We start from the raw sequence: 23,867 nt of genomic DNA, 5'->3' as shown, positions 1-23,867 counted from the left end.
GCAATGACAAACCTAGACAGCATCTTAAAAAGTAGAGACATCACCTTGCCAACAAAGGTCCGTATAGTAAAAGCTATGGTTTCCCCAGTAGTGATGTATGGAAGTGAGAGCTGGACCATAAAGAAGGCTGATCGCCGAAGAATTGATGCTTTTGAATTATGGTGCTGGAGGAGACTCTTGAGAGTCCCATGGACTGCAAGAAAATCAAACCTATCCATTCTTAAGGAAATCAGCCCCGGGTGCTCACTGGAAGGACAGATTGTGATGCTGAGGCTCCAATACTTTGGCCACCTCATGAGAAGAGAAGACTCCCTGGAAAAGACCCTGATGTTGGGAAAGATGGAGGGCACAAGGAGAAGGGGACGACAGAGGACGAAATGGTTGGATAGTGTCTTCGAAGCTACAAACATGAGTCTGACCAAACTGCGGGAGGCAGTGGAAGACAGGAGTGCCTGGCGTGCTCTGGCCCATGGGGTCACGAAGAGTCAGACACGACTAAATGACTAAACAACAACAACAAAGTTTAGAGAAAAGGCAAGGAAGACATGATAGAAGTTTGTAAAATTACGCATGACCTGGAGAAAGCAGATAGAAAGAAAAGTTTCCTCCCTTTCTCATAATGCTAAATACATACAGTAATACTATAACTTATGAAGCTTAATGTTGGAAGATTCAGGACAGATAAAAGAAATTACTTCTTTACACAGCACATAAACCACGGAACTCACTTCCACAGGAGGCACGGATGGCCACTGGGTGCAATGCATGTAAATTTTATAATTGCACAGTAGGCTGGCTTCTTCATGCACTCGGCTCTTTTCTATATCCCGGCATTATCAGAGTTCAAGGATGCATTTCAACCAGGTAAAAACCACTCAAAGAGGGTGTGAAGCAGGTTGTGGCCTAGGGAGACTCCTGAGGTCCAAATAGATTTGGTGCTAGGGACTTAAGGTCCCAACCCCTGCTGCAGTAGAACTGGCCCTTATAATTAAAAGAGAGAGAGAGAAGCAGGAGACTAGTTGCGTTTAGAGACGTGAAGAGGCCTATAGGTTTTTGCAATGGGAGCTGGTGCTGCTGGAAATTCCACAAGGAGCCATGCTGGATTTCTTAGCCATGAAGCTCATTGAGTGACCTTGGCCAAGTAGTCATGATCTCTCCGGACTGTCTAACCTACATCACAGAGTTGTAGGGAGGATAAAATGGTGGGATGAGGGTAGAACACCACCTTTGGGTAAAGGTAAAGGTACCCCTGACCATTAGGTCCAGTCGTAGACGCCTCTGGGGTTGCGTGCTCATCTCACTCTATAGGCCGAGGGGGCTGGCGTTTGTCCACAGACAGCTTCCGGGTCATGTGGCTAGCATGACTAAGCCGCTTCTGGCGAACCAGAGCAGCGCACGGAAACGCTGTTTACCTTCCCGCCAGAGTGGTACCTATTTATCTACTTGCACTTTGACGTGCTTTCAAACTGCTAGGTGGGCAGGAGCTGGGACTGAACAACAGGAGCTCACCCCGTTGTGGGGATTTGAACCGCCAACCTCCCAATCGGCAAGTCCTAGGCTCTGTGGTTTAAACCATAGTGCCACCCTCGTCCCTCACCTTTGGATACCTGCTCATAAAAATATAAATAAGCATATGAGACCCTGCTCAACCTCAAAGCTCCTTCTGACCCAGAATTCCTGTTCACATAATTAGGTTATTCTCCTTGGACTATTCAGTAGGAAGAGGGCACTCTGTACATGTTCAGAGGCATTTTACTGGGTTCATGGCATCACTATGGCTATATCATCAAGAGAAGGGGAAAGGCTTTATGGATTGCTCTGAAGGCGATTTGAGGCTTTCTGCTTTGATTTATTCTTGTGGTTTATCAGAGCCTGTAAGGAAGGATTGGCGGGGAGGGGGAATCCGAGGTTAAGTCTTCGATGAACGGGCCTCTTCTTAGTTTAAAAGAGAGACCCGAGGCTCCCTCCGTAGCGAGGCCTGCGCCACCTAAAAACATGAGCCCGAGGAAGGAGCACTCTGTGCATGCTCCTCGCCCTTCCCCGAGCCTGCATTGTTCCCTTCCCCGCGAAGCCCAGCCTCCACGCTAGGGCGTCTGGAGCGGAAAGAGCGCCGAGGGCTGCCGGCTCCGGCCGCTGTGCGTCCCTGGCAAGGAGGCCGCACTGCAGAAGGGGCGGGGCCGCGCACCTCCCCTTTAAGGAGGCTGCTGGTGAAGTCACCGCTGCTTTGCCAGCTCCGGGAACCGCCGAGGATCGCCCAGCCGGCGGCAGCGACGACGAAGCAGCAGCAGCAGCAGCGGCGACAGTCGGCTGGTTCTTGCCGCCCGCGAGGCACCTGCTGCCCTTCGAGGACTTAAATAGGCGGCGTCCTCCGGCAGCCACAGGCGGCTGTGGGGAGCTCGGCCGCGTCCCTCTCCAGCCGCGGGGTCTTTGGAGCCCGGGCAAGATCCCGCTGTCCCTGCTGAGTCGCGGCGCTCTTGGCTCACACCCCTTCCATCCCCGGCCGAGATGCCTTCGGACCGGCCTTTCAAGCAGCGGCGGAGCTTCTGTAAGTTCCTACGTCGGTAAAACGCTCGGCTCCCAGGCCCAGCAGGTTGGGACAACGGGGGTTTTTGGGTGGGGGGACAGGGAGATTATCGACGCCGTCCCTCCTACCCTGACGTTTTGGGGAGCACAGGCGGGGGGGGGCGGAGGTTTGGAGGGCGCAAATGTTGGGGGGGGGCTGGCCACCAAAGGAGCCCTTTTTGCTGCTCTGCATTAACGCTGCCGCGGAATTAAGCGGAGGAGCTTAATGTCCTTGTTTTCTTCGCTCTTGTTTTTTCCACCCAGGGTGCTTCCCTTTTCTCCGCCTCCAGGGTTCCTTATGCTGTTGGAGAGGGCGCAGTGGGCTCAGAGCTGGCCGTGCTCACACCCCCTTGGGGTGCCTCCTCCCCAAGATTATTTAGATTTCGGCTCCCTCCAGCTCACCGGCGTCTCTCAATCTAGGGCAAGACTTTTAACTCGTACCTGTTTGGGGTGTGCGAATGAGAAGTGCCTGAAAACCCAAGGGCAGGTGATCACCTCCTCTCCATCCAAACCTAAGGCATTTTCATAAAGATTCCCCCCTCCCACGTTAAGGAAACTTTGGTGGGCTGTGCTGGGTGACTCAACACCCTTTACTGGGACAGACTGCTTTGCTTCTGGCATCTTCCCACTTTCCCCACCCGTTTTGTGGGGCTCTTTTTCATGGTTTGGGGTGGGTGAGTGAAAGAACTGAGCAGTCCTCCTAATGACAGGGGCAGCTCCTCCTGCCTTGTCCCCCCCCCAACCCCACCTTGTAAAAGAAACTTGAAACTCGGTGCCCAAATTGCTGCAGGTTCCGCCCCTTGGAAAAAAAATAATCCCTCCTTGTCTTGGTGTGTGTTCAACCCAGACCTGGAGATAAATGCGCTTTGGGCGACTCTGGGAGCTGTAGGCAGCCAGGTGACTCTCTTTGTTTTGCTTGATCGTTCAAGTTTCCTGCTGCTGAGCCAGGCAGGGCAAGGAGGCAGGAAGGAAGCCCGAGGTAATTAGCAGCTGCTGCAGCCCAGCCGAACCCTAGCGGTGATGTAATGCCTACAAATAAGAAAACGGGGGTGGGGGGGACGTTGATGTGGTCCAGCCTCTGCAATGATGGGGGCTTGGAACGCGGAGCTGGAAAGCCAAGTCCCTGTGCCAGAGAAACCCCCAGCCCTCGAAAGAGCCAAATGTGCGCTTGAAAGAAGAGCTCCGCTGGAAGAGAGCCATTTCACTCCCACTCGGGTGGAAATATTTGCTGCCTCCAATGGGATCCAAGGCATTCAGCGGGGTCCTGCCCCCGAGATTCGAAGCGCTTGTTATGCCCACAGTATTCCCACTTGTCATTCTTCTGTTTTGATTAATAGAGCAGAGAGTGTGGCTTTGGGTAATCTGCTGTGTCGGTAGATTTCTAGGGTCTCCAGATTGTTATCCCCTTTTGCTGAAAATATCTAAGAATACACACACAAACATAAAAAACCCACTGTAGAAGCTGAAAGGAGGGACAAAAGTCTATGACTCCCTCCCCCCCCCATGGTTAGAAATTGGCAGCTGCCTTTGGTGAGCGATGGTTTGGAATAGGCACAATGTATATTTCGTTGGTCTTCCATTTGAAACCAGCATCTTGTTCTGATCAAGGGCAGCTAAAGGGCTCCTGAGAAATATTAAGCTCTCCTGTTTTTCACACATCCACTGCCCTAAAAGTACCGTAGTTCCAGAAAATGTAAAATACATTCCAGAATCTGTGTTCAAATAACTACCTTCTCACTTGTTAAATTGTCTTCAGACTGATAGTCATTAATCCTTAATTAAGGATTAGATTTAGATCTGTATGTTGTTGATGTTTATACTTCTCCAACAGTTGGACTTTGTTGTTAGTTGTTGCATTCTGCCACTGTCTTTCATAGAGGATAAATAAGTACAGCGCTGGACACTTATTCCTCTCTTGGGCATAATAGTTCATTAAAAAAATAAGGAAAGTTTCTAGTCCTTATCAATTGTGCAAGATAAAGCAATTCAGAAACATGGAAGGATGAGCTGGATCTGTAGTCATCAGGGGATGAGTGTGATGCACAGGATCTCATTTCTCCTCAAAATTCCCATCCCTAATCTCTGTGATTCATCTATTTTCATTCTGTTTCTCTGCCTCTTCCAGTACATTCCAATTTGGCCACTGGGTGGTAGGAAAACAAAATATTTTATGTAAAACAAGAACACATGCATAACTTACAAAACTAGTTCAGAGCACTGAAGTGAGTCCACAGGGAAGTTCTCTAGCACATCCCTATTGTGATGAATTGCAGTTGTGCAAGAGCACTGCTCTTCATCTATGGCAGCCTGGACATTAAAATGACAGCTTGCTGAATGAAGATCAGTTGAATGCTTTTGGAGTTTTTCACCATAAGCAGGTTCTGCTGCTTCAGAATGATCCTTTTTAAGAATGTTTACCAGACAGGTTTGTGTTTCCTCCAAGAAAATGCCAGTGACTCATCAATAGTTTTCTCCTATCATAAATATTGACCCTGTTCATTTTCCATTATTCATTTTTGACTCAAAGCAGCTGTCAAGGCTCTTGTGACCCCTTAATGGCTATGTCTGCAAGTGAATAGATGCTTATCAGATTATCAAGTATTTTCTAGTCATCCACCTCCTCCCTATTTTGGCATTCAGTTAGACTTATATGTATCTAGGATTGCTTTGTTAAGTTTGCTGAAATACTATTGCATTATTTTCTTTTATTTTAAAGGATTACACCTTAGTTAAAAACATTTTTGTCATATAAACAAGATCTCTTATTTCAGATGCCAGCTTGGAGAGTGTTGTTAGCTAGAAAGAATGACTGTTTTCAAATGTAGATTTATTCTTTTTAGAAGAAGCATTGTTATGTATCAATTCAACTCCTAAAATAATGTGTTCCCTTAAACTGTTTTGTTATATATATAGAGAGAGAGAGAGCGCGCGCGCGCTGGGAAAGACTATTGATGGCAACAGTGGTTAATCATTATTCTCTTGGTGATCCAGAATGCCTTTTTAGTGCACACCCACAAAATAACATGGGAAGAGTCCAGATGGATCAGAGCAAAGTTATATCTAGTCCAGAATCTTATTTTCTGCAGTGGCTAGCTTGAAGAAAACAGTCTTTCCCTTTGTCTCAAGCATCCAGAGAGAGATACAACCTTTTTTGTACATGGAGGTTTCAATTAGCTGTCATAATTAGCACACACTGAAGCTCCTCCATGAATTTACCGTATCTAATCCTTAAAAGACATTCAAAACGGCAGGGAATTCCATAAGTTAAATTTGCATTGTGTGAAGTACTCCTTTTTATCTGTCCTGAATCTCTACCACTTTTCAGTGTTGTTGGGTGAATTCTAATGATGTTAAGGGGGATATCTGTAATAACAATAACAATAATAATTGTAATAAGCATAACAATAATTGTACAACACCCAATGCACTAGGTTGTCCTGGCCACTCTGGGCAGCTATCTATTTGTTTCACGTTGTGCACAATCTTATAAACTACTGCTCTGACCTTTGGTCCATCTCTGGACCCAGCATGAAGTGCTGGTTTTATATTTCAAGCCCGTTAATGGCTTGCAACCAGGATATCTGAAATATCACACACATATATACCTGAACTTTGATCCTATTTGTAAGCCCTGCCCTGAGTCACTGTGCCCAGTGCAGTGAGGAAAGTGACTACAAGCAAGATGGCCTGCTCATTGGTGGCACCCCAATGCCCTTCTCAGAGAGACTTGCCTGGTGCCTTCTTTAAGGTTGTGCAGGCACTAGGTGAAGACCTTTTATTTTCAGAAGAACATAAGAAGAGCCGACTGGATTAGGCCATTACTCCATCTAGTCCAGCATCTTCTTCTCACAGCGGCCAACCAGAGGAATGTGGGTTGTCCAAACATAGAACCAGGGTGCAACATCTCTCTACCCACTTGTGATTCCCCAAAACTAGGCCATGTTTCCCAGACTTTTCAGGGGAGGGGTAGTTTCCTCTGGTTTTATTCCTATCTGTGCTGGTAATGTTTAGACTGTGTATTTAATGACCCTTGTACCATACTTGTCTTTAACTTTAATTTATGTTTGAGCCACCTAGAGAACAATATTATTGGTTAATCCTATTTAAAAACAGTTGATGACAATGATGATGATGATCAATAATAAAGCTCTATTGTGCACCTCACTTTTTATTTTCCCACCTCAGTACTTCGCTATGTTAACCATTTTCCTAAATTTAGAAAAACTTCCCTGTCTGATTCCCTTGGGGGTAGTTCTTATCAGAAAGAACCAGGCAATTGACCTTGTACAAGCCTACTTTACCATTTTTTTCAGCTCCACATCCATTATGTGTGTGAGTTCTCTGTCACCCCTATTTTATTGGTGAAGAATTTGAGGGTGAGAGGAATGACTTGACTAAGGGCATCCAGGGAGCTGATGACTGGGGTTGGATAGGTTTTCTAAGCACCTCATGCAATGTAACCAGAAACTGAGTAAAGAAAAAGCACCTAGGAATGCAAGTACCTTAGTATTCTGTTATCTGAGTACTGTTTATCCAAAGACTGAAACAGATGTGATACTGCAGATCTGTGATCGGATCCCCTGAATATTTTGTTTTGGGTTTTTGTTTTTTGTTTAAAACAGCTGGGGTGGTGTTTCAGTTTTGTGCAGAGCAGCAACTCTGGTGGAGGCTGTAGAAATAACAAACCTGTCCTTGGCCATACTGTCCCTCCCCAAAGCTGCTATTTAACTTTGGGCTTTTTTGGAAGGTGGGGGGAAGCCACAGCATGGGTATCTGTACTTTCCCCTAGTGAGGCAAACAGGGATTTTGTATAGCTAAAGGCAAGCCCCCAGACGAAACATTTGCAGTGGAGAATGGGGTGCTGGAATGAATATTACATTGGGCATGTCATTGTAAAGATGTGGCTTCTTTTTCTTTTTAAATTAATTGGGAAATCTGATCACAGATTCTTCTACATGGCACTCTGCATTGCAGATCCTGTCCTGAGCAAGGGGTTGGACTGGATGACCTCTAGAGGTACCTTCTAACTCTTATGGTTATGTGATCTTCTGTGCCGCATCTGTTTTGGTCCGATAGATGTGTCTTGTGTAGGCTCCCTTCTTCTGTCATTGAAGCCTTGCTGAACTGGCATTCCTGAAGGTTTTGTATGCCCTTCTGGAAGCAAATGTTTTCTCCAAAATGTTCTCTTTTGTTGTGTGTGTATTATTTTGCACCAAATTCAGATTCCACCCAACAGGCCACACCACAGATCAGCCTTCGATATCTTGTTTATCTCCAGATGTATTGGAGTGTAACTCCCATCTGCCCTAGCCATTACACGTTACGTTTGTTGGGCTGATGGGAGTTGTAGTCTGAAACATCTGGAAGGCGAAACAGGTTAGCGAAGGAAGCCATAGAGAATGTCTCTTGCTTGATGCTTGAAATCTACCACATTCTGGGGTTATTATGTGGTATGTTGGTGAGAGCTGTGGAAAGTTTGAATTACTCTTGGAACCCTTGTCCAGTAATTTCTAAGAAAGCTCACGGAATGGTTTTCAAGTGTTGTCATGCTGTGACAACGCTGCCTTGTCAGTGAGCAACTCTTAAGTATTGTGCAAGCACATTTGAGGTCACACCCCTGCTTTGAACCTGTGCAGCAGCTTGGCCTGGGCTAAAATATTAACTTAGCAACAAATTGAAGAGTCCTTAAGCAAGTAGGGACTGCGGGGACACTACTTGTCCTGGGATGCAACCTTTTCCCCTGAACAGGTTCTTGTGTTTTTAACAGATTATAATGGGCAGGCAACACACTGTTTTGTTGAGGAAAGCTTTATCCCATCAAATTTCTGCTTGCTGCAGCTCTTAAAGGTACAGGAGCCCTGTCAGGAAAAGGTGGAGGGTTTAACCCTGGACCAAAGTTGCAAAGGCACATAATTATAATGAAGAGAAATGAGAGGAATTACAAAGAGCACTTGACGCCTTAAAAGCCACTATGGAAATGACACCATCACGTGTTGCACTGCTGTGTTTTTCATAACACTGTAGCTGACTCTCCCACATGCCGGAGACTTGAATACCTCTTGAGCTGCTTGTTGTCCTCACAAACCGCTTACTCACCCGCCCTTTGCCCAACCTCCCGCCCCAGTCGAGAAGGGAGTAACAAAAACAAAAATATCACGAGGCTTTTCTGACTACCAGGTATTTGACTGCTGCAATGTATATGCCATCACCTATCTAGAGCTGCTGACATCTTGGCTGGTGAAGGGCAATGGCTGAAGTTTGCTTTCTCCCTCCCAACCGCCTGCTGTGAGCTTGGGGGGGGGGGGGAGAACAGCTGCTTTAGATGCCAGGTGGTGGGCCAAGTAGGAGGAGAGCAGCGAGCTTGGCTTCTTTCCAGATGCCCTCTTCTCTCCTTCCTTCCCACCCCCCTCTCCCAATCCCAGCCATCCCATTTGAAAGCAAACAGGATTAAAATAGCCTAGGAGGCACAGGGGGCTGGAATGGCGAGGTCAGGCAAGGCAGCTGCGACTGACTGTTACGTGTTCCTTTCAGCTTATTTTCCACATGCCCTTTTGGCTCTCTCAGCTGACTGGTTTGCTAAATACTTTCTGGGAAGAAAGGGTAGAGGGGGGATGTTGTCGGCCAGCCAGCCATCTGCATTGAGCCAAAGATGTTGTTGCTTCTATGGAGAAAGTAAAAAAAAAAAAAAAGTAGTCATGTTTTCCTTCTCTACCTCCTCCAGGATGGGATTAAGAAGCACAGCAGAGAGTGTGTTAAGGAAAATGCCTCAGGGTCAAGTGCTCTTCTGGCTTCTCTGCCCTTTCAGGCCCTGCAAAGTTTACAGTCGTGGGCTGGGCCTGCAAGGCAAACAGTCGTCACAAGAACATCTGTTTACAAAGTGTTTGAAGCTGCTGCCCTTTTCCTGTCCCACGGAGGAGTTCCTAGGGAGAATCTCCAGAAATTTTACAAGACCTCCTTGTATCCTGTACACTGTTTTCGTAGGCCCCACCTGTACTATTTAAAGCAGCCATGGCTTCCCTCTAAGAATCCTGGGAAATGTAGTTTGTTAAGGGTGCTGAGAGTTGTTAGGAGACACCCAGTCCCCTCACCAAGCTAAAACTTCCAGAGTAGTTTAACAATGACTCTTCTTTTCCCTGGGAATTATGGAAGTTGTAGCTCTGTGAGGGGCCAGAGTCTTTCCCTTTTGAAAAACTTCAGGTGCTCCTGTTTAGATGTATTTTTCCACTTTTTTCCCCTTTTCTTTTACGGCTGATTTTTGGATGTAGTTCTAGGTTTTCTTTGTTTTCATGCTTTGAAAAGCCTTGATCGTGTTTATTTGTCTTTGCCTTCTGGGATAAGAGTCTCCAAGGTTGTTGAGCGAGTTGTTCCCTTGTAGTGACAACCTGATGGGGAAAAGCTGAACCAAACTTGATGGAAACTTAAAAGGATGAGTAGTTACATGTAGATGAGGCAGAAGCAAGCAGTAAAACATGTCATCATCATCATCATCATCAGTTAATTTATTCATCTCCTTGTAAAATACTGTCTCAAGGCAAAAGTTAATTAAAAACAGTTAAAAATGCAAAAACAATACTAAAACTCTGGGTGCATCACGTCCAAAATGAAAACAAATTGCTGTGTTCGCCCCACAACTATTTTAAGAAAGGCATCTGTTTTCAGTCCAAACACTTTTGTAGAGGGAAGTAGGAAGCCATTGTTTAGCCCCACTCCCCCAATTAAAATATCCATCTCTCATTGCACTATAATGAAAGGCTGCAAACCTGTATACACTGGGAGTGTCATTGAATTTGATGGGGATTTACTTATGAGTAGACACATACAAGATTGTTCTGTAAGTTTGTATAAATGGGTTTACTCACATTCAGGCCATGCTACTCTTTTCAACTGTCCACTGCTTGTTCACGGCAAACCTGCTCTTTGATCCCAGGAGCATTCCTGCAAATTTTAGTTCAGCCGTTTTTAAGAGGTCCAAATGCATAGTGGAAGAACAAAGAACTTTCCCAAATATATAGAAGAAGCATGTTGTCATATAATGTATAAATAACAATTCAATTCAAGGCATGAGCCAACTCTTAAAATACAACCCACATGTTGCAAGTTGAAATTGGGCTATTGTTACAGGAATATGAGGCCTGAGTTGGAATGTTGACCATGCCAGTCCTAGATTTGCCTCCTTTAATTGTCCACTCCTGCCTTGCTGCATTCTAACTTTATTTCTTAGGTGTGGCCATGGCACAATGACGCCTTTCATATAGCTATATACAGTATATTTCTGACAACAATTCCTCCCCAGGATACACAATTCCATGATGCTGTATGTGCTTATCAAAGTAATACTAAACAAGGTTTATTATTTATGTAGTGCATTTCCCAAACAAAATACTTTATTTTACATGTTGTAAGCCACCTTTTTATATTTTAAGAAAGGGCAAATTATAAATTTGCAGATAAATCTCACTGGGCAGTGCAGGCTTACACGTTTCTCCTCATAATTAAGTTCCATTGAGTCAAATGGCGCTTACTCCCTGATAAATGGGTATAGAATTACAGGCCGAGGTGGCTAGATTATGACTTGCTTAAGACCATCCAGTGAATTCATAGCTAGGTTAAAGTTCTGAACTGGGACCTTTAAATAGTAATGTTTGTAGCCTGTTGTTGAATAAGAGTTTCAGTAGGTTTAACGATAATTTTTAACGACCAAAATAAATTATCCTCATAATCCTTGTAGAAGCTTGACTGTATATTTTTCTTTCTCTTGAGTTCCTTTCTTTCAGTATAAGATTGTGATCTGGCACATAACCACTGGCATGCAATCTGGTTGCAATAGGACTTCTGCACACACAGCTGTGCTGAGCATTGTAGGTTAAGTAAATATTTTTCTAAAAGAAAACATTCAGTGAAATTTGTGGCGCTCTGAAACACTTTCAAAACTTAAGTTCTAGCAGAGTTGCTGGATAATGGAGGGCAGTTGTTGCTTTATACGAAAGTGGCACTCGTCTACAAAATATTTGGCCAGAAATCTAGGTCTCTCTGTCTCTCTCTCTTGTTAAAAACAATTTCTTCTTAAACTCATTTGATCCTAACATACAGTAAAAGTTCTTGGCCAGGGTGGACAGCCTTTTTTTTCTGTCTAGGCCTGCATTTCCTCAGAGGTGATAGATCTATCAGGAATTGCAGATCTACAATGGTAGTGGTGAAACCAAAGGTGCATGGGATCTCATTCCTGTTCCATTACTTTCTTTTCCCTCACTCTTCCACCCCATTTTCTCAATTTCACCTTCCTTGCTACCCACCTGATATTAACTTTAAGGGCCACCTGAAAGGGGTGTGAAGGCCACTGTTTGCTCACTTGTCTTCTAGAATTTCTGGTTACCTGAAGAGGAACTTGACTGGAGCAGACCCAGGGTCCGTCCAGTCCAGCACCTTATTTCTCACTCACAATGGCCAACCAGATGACTTTGGGGAAAACAATAGCAGGGTGTGGCAGCGATATCCCTTCTGAGTTGTTTATCTACTACTCTTTGCTATTCAGAGCTATAGCTATTCTAAATGTATTTAATGTACTTTGTTAATACTGTGAGATGCTTTGAGTTGAAAACAGGGATGAGAATCCAATAATTAAGTCCAAGTATTATATAATACACCACAACACAACACTCTTTTTGTCCAACCTGCCTGGGCCCATACTTTACTAGCTATCCCTAAGATTCCAAAGAAGCAAGTATAAACGGGGTTTTCTGCTTCCTGACCCTCAGGCTGCCAACTTACACAGTATGTTGTTTTAAACTGTTTTTAACATTGAGTTTTAATGTGACTGTCCCTAAGGGTGAAAGGCCGTTTAAAATGATGATAAAAGAAAGTAAACAAGAAGTTAGGAACTGGATTCAGTTCCCCAGAGAGACAGAACGCCAGATTTAAATGATGTAGATTTCGTTTTAAAAACTAAAAGAAAAGAGAGCAGCATTAACAAGTAGCATTTGAGATAATCAAAAGGCCCATAAAAGTTATAGTTCCAGACTCCGATTGGAAAGAGTGGTTGGGAATTACGAACCAGAATATAATGACAAAAGTTAACTGATCCCAACTCTATGCATCCCATTGAGCGTTGATCTTAAAGGCTGTAACAGGTGACAGAAAACAGAAGGCAGAGGAAAATGCAAAGGTATAAAAACCTCAGGGGAACCCCGTGAGCCAACCAGAAGTCTTAAAAGCTAGAATCTTCTAGCACTTTGGTGTACGTGTTTTCTCATAGCTGAAACTAGTTCCCAGATAGCATACCCTCTGGCCTTAAAACATAATATGTCCAGATAACACAGGTGTCTCAACTTGCTGAGATCATTCCAGTTGTTAGGAAGTAGCTTCTCTTCCAGAGACCAGTTTTTACCCCAAGGCGCAAGTGATGGCACCATTTTCTTGACAGGGTTCAACAGCCCAGTGCATGGAATTAACCTACCAAAGCATTCCTGGCCGCCACCCCATCCCCACCGTGAGGACCCTTCACCCTGCCCCTTCCTTTGCTGAAATTAGGGTTGACAAAAGCCATCTGTTGTAGCCAATAGGCTAGTTGCTGTGTGTTGGAAATTTTGGAGTCACCACTGGGGAAGGGTTAATGCTTTCTTTCTTGCAGCAATCCCACCCATCCCACCAAAAAGAGCCACCCCCACCCCCCGTGGCAAATGCAGTTAGGCTCAAAAGAAGTCTTTTGGCTCCAAGAGAAGGCTTTTTTCTAACCCTGTTGCTCTTTTGGAGACTTCAGTAAGCAAGGGTTGGTTGCCCCCTCCCTGTAGGCTGTGCTGTCCAAGAATATCACCAACTCCCCTCTTTAGGTTTGGGAAAAGCTAAAACTCTTCCTTGCATTGAGGGGTGCGTGCGGTGGGTGAGGGCCCACAATTGTTTCTTTGGTTTCTGAATGTGCCCACGGGCCCTGTTCTAACTGCATACTTAATAATGCTTCGAATAACTCTAATAGGGTGAGTCATGCCAAACTTCCCTTTGCAAAAGCCAAGCTTATTCTTCCTTTGCAGGACCTATTCTTCCATACATTAAAGAGCTTTAACAATGCTACGGCCCCGATCAGAAGGTCCTCATTCAACAAAACTGTTGTTCTCCCTTAAACAGATTGCATGTATGTATGAAAGCGGATCGAGACACCTCCCCCCTCTTAATGCCGCATTCAAAAGTGTGTGTTAAACTTTAGGACTGGAGCAAGAGAGGTTATTTTTGAAAAATGACAACCTAAAGGCTCTGATCTGGCATAAGTATCCTCTTCATTCTTCTCTAACATTGGGACACTTGATCTTCAAGAAGAGAACTTTTTAAAAACAGCAGTAACAACGGATAATAATTTTATGCTGCAGAGAGATTTTGTTTGAAGACTTTTATGAGTGGGCAGGTGATAAACCCTTCTCTAAAACTATCTACCTGTAATATTTCCACTCTGAAAAGGAGGGAAATAAACATGTAGTGGTAAGAGAGGATTCAGCTGGTTACTAGATAGTTTTAGAGTTACAGTCATTCAGTGGTGTCACTGGAACATTGCTTGCTTATTCTCTCGCCAAGCTTCGTATTGCCATGGCTATAAGCTGTTGATACCCCTCCCCCCATTTCTTGAGTTGCATCCATGCCATATATTTAAAGCACATAGCTTCTCCCAAAGAATCCTGGGAAGCGTAGTATGCTAAGAATGCTGAGAATTATAGTTCTGCAATGGGTAAATTATTGCTCCTATTATTATTTGGGGGAAGTCATGGGCTCTAAACATGGTGTGGAAGTGACCCCAAGTCACAAGCTGCAAGGGAAATACAGTGGTACCTCGGGTTACAAAAACCTTGGGTTACAAACACTTCGGGTTACAGACTCCGTTAACCCGGAAGTAGTACCTCAGGTTAAGAACTTTGCCTCAGGATGAGACAGAAATCGTGCAGCGGGGCAGCGGGAGGCCTCATTAGCTAAAGTGTTACCTCAGGTTAAGAACGGTTTCAGGTTAAGAATGGACCTCTGGAATGAATTAAGTTTGTAACCAGAGGTACCACTGTATGTCATTGGTGGCTTTGCCAGAATTACTTGGTCTTCTCTTTCCTATAGCAGTAAGGTACTCAAAGCGCAAATGCCTTTCATTAACATCCAAGAAAACAGCTACTTTATTTGTTTCTTTGGCAAAAAAAATTATATCCTACTTACTGTTCTCAAAATGTGTTAACAAGCAAAGAAGAATATAGTTGTGTGCTTAGCCCAGTCCTCCAAGCTATGAGGTTTCAGGGGAGCAGCACTAGGAATGAGGTCTTAGGAGTTTTGTAGTATTTGTATTTATTTAACAAGCTGAGTACAGGTGGATCACAGCTTAGCACTCCCAACAGATCCCCTCCCCCCCAAAAAATCTCAGACCTCTAGATTTGCTTTCTGATTCTCTGTTCCAAAGTACAAGCTGTGTGCCTTGTCCTTTCTATTCGCAGACAACTGCATGAACACATTCCATAGTTTTGAGGAGGGAAGGGGAATCCCGATGTGTCATCTTTCCAGATCCCTCCAGACCAATAATAGTTTTGTTAAACCTGCATCATGACCAGGCAAAGGCCCAAACATGGCCCAACTGGTTTCCTATATACTCTCTGCACTTTTTAATCCTGAGTCGTTTCCAAAATCTTCTCACTGGGACCCCTGGGATGTCACTTTAGCTCCAAACCCCATCCCATAAAATGTCTTCATAAAAATTAGCAGCCATCACAATAAAACATTGTTAATACAAATTAAATCAGAGGGGTGGCATTAAAGCAACATCTTCCTTTTAAGAGCTTTGCCTAAAGAGAGTGGTCTTGGCGGTTCATGTAAAAGGACCGGTTTCCCCAGATCTGCCACTGAATTTGGTAACTGGTTCTAGCCAACCACCCCTGAAAGAACGTTATGGAGTGGCCACCAGCCTGTTGGATGGTGGGAAAGCCAAGAGGTTTCTCCCCACCAGATGTCACAGAGTGTGAGGTAAACACTCATTACAGTTATCCTTCCTCAAAATCAACCCCCACTCCCCCAGTTTTGTTTATCATTTTCCCAGGATGATGAGGAACCGTTAATGAGCAGGTGTCTCCCAAGGCACTCTTCACAAGTTCAGTTGTTTACACTATCGAATATCTGCACAGGACTCCTTGTGGATTTTGTTTTCTTGTAGATTGCCACTCTCCCTCTTCTTCATCTCTTGGCTTTAGGACTTAAGCAATCAGGTTTCAGAGATTATCGATGGGAACTTGTGCTTCTAAGATGTCCTAGACGCATCCCCTTATTATCTTGGGTTTATTCACAGGTCACTGTGTTCTCACTGGAACTGTTAACATCTGATATAAACAGCCTCCTGCTATTTCCATTATTATTTATCTTGGAAAGAAAGAAAGACTCTGAGTTTGACTGTGTTGTTGACACTCCAGCTTCTCTTCTCCCCTGAACATGTGACCAGGGGTTGGTTGTCCCTCCATCAGTGACCATGAAATCAAGGTCTTTAAACTGTCCTTGATCAGGGCTACTTCCCAGAAAGCGCGTAGGACAGAACTGCAAGTACTTAATCAGCTAGGCCTGATTGGCTTTTGTTTGTAGCTTCTGGTACAATTATAATACAGTACATGACTCTCCAGGATTGTGACATAAATCTCTTTGTAGCATGTGTAACTAACAGCCTCTGTGCAAAAATATTCATCTGTCAGGCTTGTGTTTTAATATTTATCCGTTTCCCCTTTTGGAAACCTTATTGGGACCAAACCTCTCTCTGTCATCTACCGTTACTTGGGGCTACAATGAAGCTGAAGCTGCCTAACTTATGGCTGACCTGTTTTGAGAAAACGCCAGCCACTTATGAAATGTCCTGACTTGCTTGATTGCAATGTGACGTGCAATGTATTAACAGAAGCAGGGAGGTGCTGGCTGGCGATGGAACTGGCAGGTTTGGTGTCCTCTAACTCAGAGGTAATTTGGCTTGGTGCATTGGCACCCATTTAAAAGATTAGCATGTAGTGGGTGTAACTATCCAACAATAACAACTCAGACTTGCGGCACCTCTATCAAGACTAACAAATTTATTATGGCATAAGCTTTCATGGGCTAAGCCCTGTCTACTTAATCAGGTGTGTATGCCATCTGCTACCACAATAAACGTGTTAACCCTGACTGTGCCACAAGAGTCGTCTTTGTCTTTTGTTGCAACGATAAAGCACAGGGCAAACGAAATGATAGCCCCAAGGAGCAGATTTCTTGCCAGTGTTTGCAGTCAATGATTCGCAAATCCCTTTCCGAGCAAATCCCTTTCCGAGCTCTACAAACTTAGCAAGTTGCAATAATGAATTTATGTGGACCAACTTACAATTGAAAGTTTGGGTGGCAGTTTTCAAGCCACAAAAGACTCTTAGATTGGGTGCTGGTGGGTGGGTGGGAGGATGAATAGATGTTGCTGGGCCTGGTGTTTTCCATTTGTGTTATGTCTCCAAATATTTTGTCCCAGTTCTGCCTCTTGGGCCGACAAGATGCTTCAGTTTAGAAGTATTTTTCTGTTCCCCTTTTTTGTGCATATGTGCCTGCATATGAAAACCAAAACTGGATCCACAGGGACAAATTCTGATGGTTAGCCAAGCAGTGCTTGGTGCTTTTGTCTGCAGCAAAGCAGTGCTCCATGGGTTTCACTTAGTGGAAGGGTCTGTTTTGCTTCACATTCTAAAGTCTTGCTTACCATTTTCTCTTGGTGTTCGGATAGCATTTTTCTTCCAGGATGCATCAACCACTCCAGGAGGGTGTTTTGATCTTGCGTGACTTGGTTTTCTTGTAGCTCTCTAGGTTCATCATTACTCTCTGATTGCGGCATGCTGGACCTCTATTCATTCACATAAGGAGACTGGGGTGTAGAATTTTACTCTGTAGCAGCAGCATAGAACTAATGACCCTATGCAGCTTACCAACCCACTCATTTCTGTGACACTGCCTTGCTGTGATAATTTAGCAGTGAGCCATTGCTAAAAGTGAGAGTTGGGTGGGGAAAGACCAGCAGCTGCTCCCTGCTTCTCTGCTATCCAAAATGGGGTTGGAAAGGGAGAGGTTCAGGCATACCACTGGATTGCACTCACAAGAATACAGCAAGGGACACCAACAAAGAATACTTCCTGTTTCTGGTATGTTGTGGAAGAAGGGAGCCAAGTGGGAAAGGAAAAATTGTTTGTGATAGTTAGGGGAGAATCCTCCTTATATAGGTTTCTGGGAGGTTGGTGGCTAGAGAGTAATCCTTACAGTAACCTTGCAAACAAGTGTTTGTGGCCCTCCATATGTTGCTGGATTATATAACTATTGGTTATATAGGAAATTGAAGTTCAACAATATCTGGATGGTCCTACTCTTGTAAACCCACAGAAGTGACGAGCCTGCAGAAACATAAATAAACCTAGCCTACTAAAAGGCTTTGTGTGCCCCCTTTGTGTGCCCCCTTGTTAAGGTTACCCATTTGAGGACATTGTTGATTAATTAGATTCTTTGCGAGTTTAGAAAACATTTGCAAGACCCCCTCAATAACATTGCATTGGTTTGTTGATTGCAGTGAGGCAACCTTGTGCCCTGTTTCCCCAAGAACTTGCTGTTCCTGCTTGACAGCAAGTGGAATGATAACAGATATTGCATAGAGTTAGTGTTCTTATCTACCTTGCTGCTAATAATGAAATCCCCTTGCAAACAAAGCTCCGACCTCTCTGCTTACTGTCAGCTTTGCTGGGGCTGGAGGTTACCTGAGATAGTTTACATGTGATCATTTGATTTTAGTATTGTTCTTTCTTTTGGATTTATCTTTGTGCAACCATCAAGTCCAGCATCCCATTTTCAACAGTGACTGATGGGGTATTATACTAGTGGCAGGCTTCGTTTACTCCTGACGGATTCCTGTTTACCAATACAAAATCACCTCCAGCTACTTTTGTAACTAAGTGGAAGTATTTTTTTTATTTTATTTCTACTGTTTTGTCAGGTGTAACATCCCTCACTTCCCAGTTGAGGCAGATGTTACTGTAAGGCAGTGCAGCTTATAAACATAATGTTGCTGGTGTAGCATTTTTCATTCTGGGGAGGTCACCTTCTTCCACCAAGTGCACAGCTTCTGTAGGGATGTGCATGGAGCAAAGAGAGAGGAGGAGGAGACCCTGCTTATCCAGCCATAACAGCCCTGCTGATCATGCACTGGAGCCAGGAGTGCCACCCACATTCACTTCCTCCTCTTGATTGTTCTTTCCACTGAAATTAATTGCAAGCGTTCAACATAACTAAAACTAGGACCATACATGCCTCACACACATCTTCTCATTTGACCTAAACTCCCTTCTGCTGCTACCAATAAATAGAGTAGCTGTCTTTTGATAGAGCATCTATTGGTACCACTTGAATCCCAGTCTTCCTCCAAGGAGCTGAGAGGAGTATTTTAGCTTTGGAATGTTCCTTAAGAGAGAGGCTATACAGTATTAGTTATCCATGTTGACTCCTGGTCCATTCCAAGCAGAGATGTAGAATGTTGGTCTCAAATGTTCAAGAAAGGACTCCTACTCCTTTTCTCCCAGTCCTTCTGTCCTGGCTATCACTTCCTTTCTTATTTAATGAAGCTGCTCTGGATGTTTGAAGACTATGGCTTCTAACACTTTGGTAAAGAGGGAGTATCCATATTGCTGTGCAAGCATGAATACTTGCACTGATGGGATTCTTACTTAGTGCCGCATTAGATACAAGCCATACTCAACTTCCCATAGTACCCTTGATGGCTCCAGGGCATTGTGGGAAACATAAATAGCCACCTGCAGCTTCCACAGCCAGGAAAACCCACCAATATAGGAAATGGACCAATCTACCAAGGATCCCCTCAAATCTGGAGCCAGCCCTGGATGCAGCTCCCTTGGGTGGGAGAATGAGGCTATTCATGTATTGTGCTTTCTCTTAGTGGTATAGTGGTTAAGAGCGGTAGTCTCGTAATCTGGTGAACCGGGTTCGCATCTCCACTCCTCCACATGCAGCTGCTGGGTGACCTTGGGCCAGTCACACTTCTCGGAAGTCTCTTAGCCCCACTCACCTCACAGAGTGGTTTTTGTTGGGGGAGGAAGGGAAAGGAGAATGTTAGCCGCTTTGAGACTCCTTCGGGTAGTGATAAAGCGGGATATCAAATCCAAACGACTACGACTACGACTCTTCTTCTTCTTCTTCTTCTTCTTCTTCTTCTTCTTCTTCTTCTTCTTCTTCTTCTTAGTTTCCCATAGTCCTTTGCCTTTCAGTTTCTTCCTACATAAAAAAATATGTGTTCTGAAGATGGCAATAGATTTAATGCCTCTCTGTACTAAATTCCTCCCTTTTATTCCTCATTCCAGTTTAAACTTGCTTGATCTGTAGGATAATGGCTTGCAGATTGCTTTCCTCCCCCTCCTCCCAGTGATCTGGGTGCTTGTTGGCAATTTCAGCTTGGCTGACTTTTCCACAGTGGATCTGACACAGAACAGTCAACTCTCATCTTCACTTCTATCAGATGCTGGGTAGCCATTAGCTGTGATGGAACCATGAGGGTGAATGCAGAAAAATGGTCTGCTTATTTTGGGGGGGGGGGATATGGTGAAACTAGAAATATTTGCACATTTCTACAATCCCTGTAATCTCAGTGGATCCAAAAGTGCTTTTGGGCTTTACTGGCTCTATTCTTTCTATCCTCACTTCAATGCTTTTATATAAAAAAGATTCATGCATATAAATTACTGGTGTGTGCGTGTGGTTCACCCGTGACATACTGTGAGCAGCTGACAGCATATGCATTTGTAGTGCACAAATGGGTGACATATAAATTATACTAAATTTGAATGGTCTTTGATGGTGCAGTAGTGCTGAGCTGTACACTTGGGCTGGCTCATTACTCACAAATACATTGGACGGACCCTTCCAGTTCTATCGCATTTAAATTCTTGTGTCACCGCAGAATAACATGTCATGCTGAGTTTGCATGAAAAAGGCTGGCTTAACTATATCCTAAGTCCCAAGCCTGAAGGAGACAACTTCTCTTAGATACTGGAAATTCACCATGAGCAAGAGGGTTGCAGCTAATGTGCAGAACTATAGGTGTATGTGAGCTACTGTGGTAGTTAAGGGTACCAGTTGGATGCCGGAAGTCCCTAGTTTAGGTTATGTTGGGTCATCTTGGACTTGTCTCTGTTCTCTGCCTCCCATCTGTTATACAAGGATGATGATGATAATAATAATACTGGCCTTAATTTTATATACTTGTTTCATGAACCATTGGAAGCACTTCAAACACTTGTTAAAATAATTATTATTTCCTTTTTAAAATATAGTTTTTATTAAATCTTCTGTTTTACAATTTAAAATACTCACTTTACATCTTTAAGATATCAGTGACTTCCCTTTTCCATGGTTCATTTTACATATCATAAATCACTGCATATTTTACAAAAACTATACCAATCAGTATTTCATTATTTACACTGTTGAATTTATCTTAATGTTGCTAGCATTTTCAGCTGTACACAATTAACGTTTTCCAATCTTCTTTAAACATACGTTCTTCTTGTTCTCTTATTCTATATGTTAAGTTTGCAAGTTGTGCATATTCTATCTACTTAAGTCGCCATTCTTCTTTGGTTGGGCCCTCACTCATTTTTCATTTTGGGGCTAACAAAATATGGGCCGCAGTAGTAGCATACATAAATAACCTTTTTTGACACCTGGGAATTTCAGTCCCCAACAGAAAGGACTTTGGTTTTTTGGGGAAAGTACTTTTAAACATTTCCCCCCAATTCATTATGGATCATTTCCCAATACTCTTTTACCCTTTTACAAGTCCACCACATATGAAAGAACGTTTCCACCACCTCTTTGCATCTCCAGCACTTATATGATTCAGTCTTATACGTCTTAGCAAGCCAACTTGGAGTTAAATACCATTTGTGGATCTTTTTCAGGTAGTTCTCCTTCAAAGAATAATGTGTTGTAAACTTCAAGTCACTTTCCCCAGACTTTTCCCCAGAGGTTCAAATTTATATTTTGTCCTATATCTATTGCTCATTGTGAATAATAATAATTTTTTCAACCCTCTGAAATACACATTGTGCCCTTTCAGGCTAGGTTTAAACTAGTGTACTCCTTTCTTTTTGTACTCAACTTTCCACCCTTTCTCTAATCTGCAGACCACTGAGATTCAAGGATGGGGAACCTGTGCCGTCCCCCCAAGTTATGTTGGACTACACCTCCCATAATCTCTTGGACAATATGACTGTGGCTGATGGTCATTCTCATCCCAACAGCATCTGTAGGGCCACAGGTTTTCCACCCCTATTCTATTGGGGTGAAGCAGCAGCTGGGCTTGAGGCAGGGTGGGAGTGGAATTTATTCCCTCTTATGTCTCCTCCTATGTCTCCAATCACTACCATTTCAGTTTATCAGAAATATATCTGGCATCAGGAGACACGAGCAGTGAAATCTCTGTAACAATGTGGAAACCATGCCTGAACAGAACTAAGAAGACTTTTCTTTCCCTCCTAATGAGTGTGCATAGAGCAGGCATCCCCAAACTCGACCCTCCAGCTGTTTTGGGACTACAACTCCCATCATCCCTAGCTAACAGGACCAGTGGCCAGGGATGATGGGAATTGTAGTCCCAAAAAAGCTGGAGGGCCGAGTTTGGGGATGCCTGACATAGTGTTTCATTCTGCATTTTTTTTTTTTTTTTGTCTACTAATTTATGTGGGCTGTTTCACGTGTTCTGTAGGGACAAACTTGGATTTGCCGCAGTGTGTACTCAGCAGAGAGCTATAGCTATTCGTGATGCCCTGGTGAGGGCAGGTGTATGACCTGCTTGTTTTCAAATGCATGTCCCATCCACATGTTTTTAGATGTATATCTGAGACTTCATGGATATACCTTAAAAAAGAATGTATAAAGTAGTCTTCCTGATTCTCCTAGTTATAAGGAGATGGAACATGTGTTTTGTAAGCTGCTTTGAGGGCGCTGAGTGACGAAGAAGTAGCATAGACATCCTGTAAATAATACAGTGGTACCTCGTGTTACAGACGCTTCAGGTTACAGACGCTTCAGGTTACAGACTCCACCAACCCAGAAATAGTACCTCGGGTTAAGAACTTTGCTTCAGGATGAGAACAGAAATTGGTCGGCGGCAGCAGCAGGAGGCCCCATTAGCTAAAGTGGTACCTCAGGTTAAGAACGGTTTCAGGTTAAGAACGGACCTCCTTAACCCAAGGTACCACTGTAATCTGCATAGGCTAAGGCATCCTTTTACTTCAGAAGTTTGGCTTCCTTCCTGAGTGCTTTCCTGATGAGCTGGCATAAGCCTTTCACAATGTGGATAATGTCCAGCTTAGTTACATGTAGGTCAGTGTAAATTACCATCTCATTGCTGTAGCAGCTCTGTACTTTGGTGTTTCCAGACAAGGACTTAATGTTGCAAGCCAGTCATTGGCAGCAGGTTTTCTGATTTTCCATGGGAAGGGGGAAATTGGGATTAAATGGGGCAGGGATGGAAGATTCAGGGTGACATTTTGATGCCAGTGGCCTCATGTGGATGTGGCAAATAAACAACAGCATTGTGTGCATAAACAGCACCGATTTCATAATAAGCACTTGTCTGGAAGCATCCTTTGTGTTATCTAGCTAGCTAATCTGCATGGTACCCGACTTTGGGTGTGGGTGGACATCAGGTGATATACAAGACTTCCCATAGATGGGGGGGGGTTGCTATATAAATAGCAAATATTCTTATTTATTGCTGTAACTGCTACATTCTGACCACTGTCCCAGTTTGGTATGAGTTGTATAATCCTGCTTGCAAACATTTGCAAGGTCCCCCCCCCCCAATTTTTAATTGAAAAAAATAGCCAGGAAAAGTCTTCCAAATTGCTAAATCTGCTATTTTTCCCCTTTTGCAGCGGATCGTTGTAAAGAAGTACAGCAGATCCGAGAACAGCATCCAAACAAAATTCCAGTGAGTATAGAACGGATGGTTGTGTGGTGTGTGTGCGCTTTTGTTTGAACTTCTGTGTTCCTGTGTTCCATGCTTCGGTTTTGGCTCTCAGTGCCAGCCTGTTAAAGTTGCTCATTTTCCTCTTACATGGGCCGAGATGAAATCGCTGTATTGTTAAGACTCAACACCTTGAAAGCAGAAAATAATAAAATGGGGCCTGGCCCCTTATAATAATTATAGCCAATATTTGAGGGCAAGGATATGCACTCTGCAGGTTGAAGGTGGAGATGGAGGTTGAGGGAGAAAGCCGTTTACAAGGCATGCCAATAAGTACAAA

The 23,867-nt window shown here is 43.9% G+C and overlaps 1 protein-coding gene across 1 annotated transcript in view; it reads left to right on the top strand.

The window, feature by feature from the left end:
- The first annotated feature begins 2,207 nt into the window (after positions 1–2,207).
- The window catches only part of MAP1LC3A (microtubule associated protein 1 light chain 3 alpha), a 37,971-nt gene continuing 16,311 nt past the window's right edge, over positions 2,208–23,867 (top strand). Inside the window, exons 1-2 of the mRNA XM_081866816.1 lie at positions 2,208–2,545; positions 23,496–23,551. Coding sequence (XP_081722942.1) covers positions 2,506–2,545; positions 23,496–23,551 — 96 coding nt within the window. The 5' untranslated portion in view covers positions 2,208–2,505. The remainder of the gene's footprint in view (positions 2,546–23,495; positions 23,552–23,867) is intronic.

Source organism: Podarcis erhardii (assembly GCF_964252035.2).
Source record: "Podarcis erhardii genome assembly, chromosome: 6".
NCBI classification, from domain to species: Eukaryota; Metazoa; Chordata; class Lepidosauria; order Squamata; family Lacertidae; genus Podarcis; species Podarcis erhardii.
Note: the sequence above shows the minus strand (reverse complement) of the source record. Positions and strands in the feature narration are given on the sequence as shown.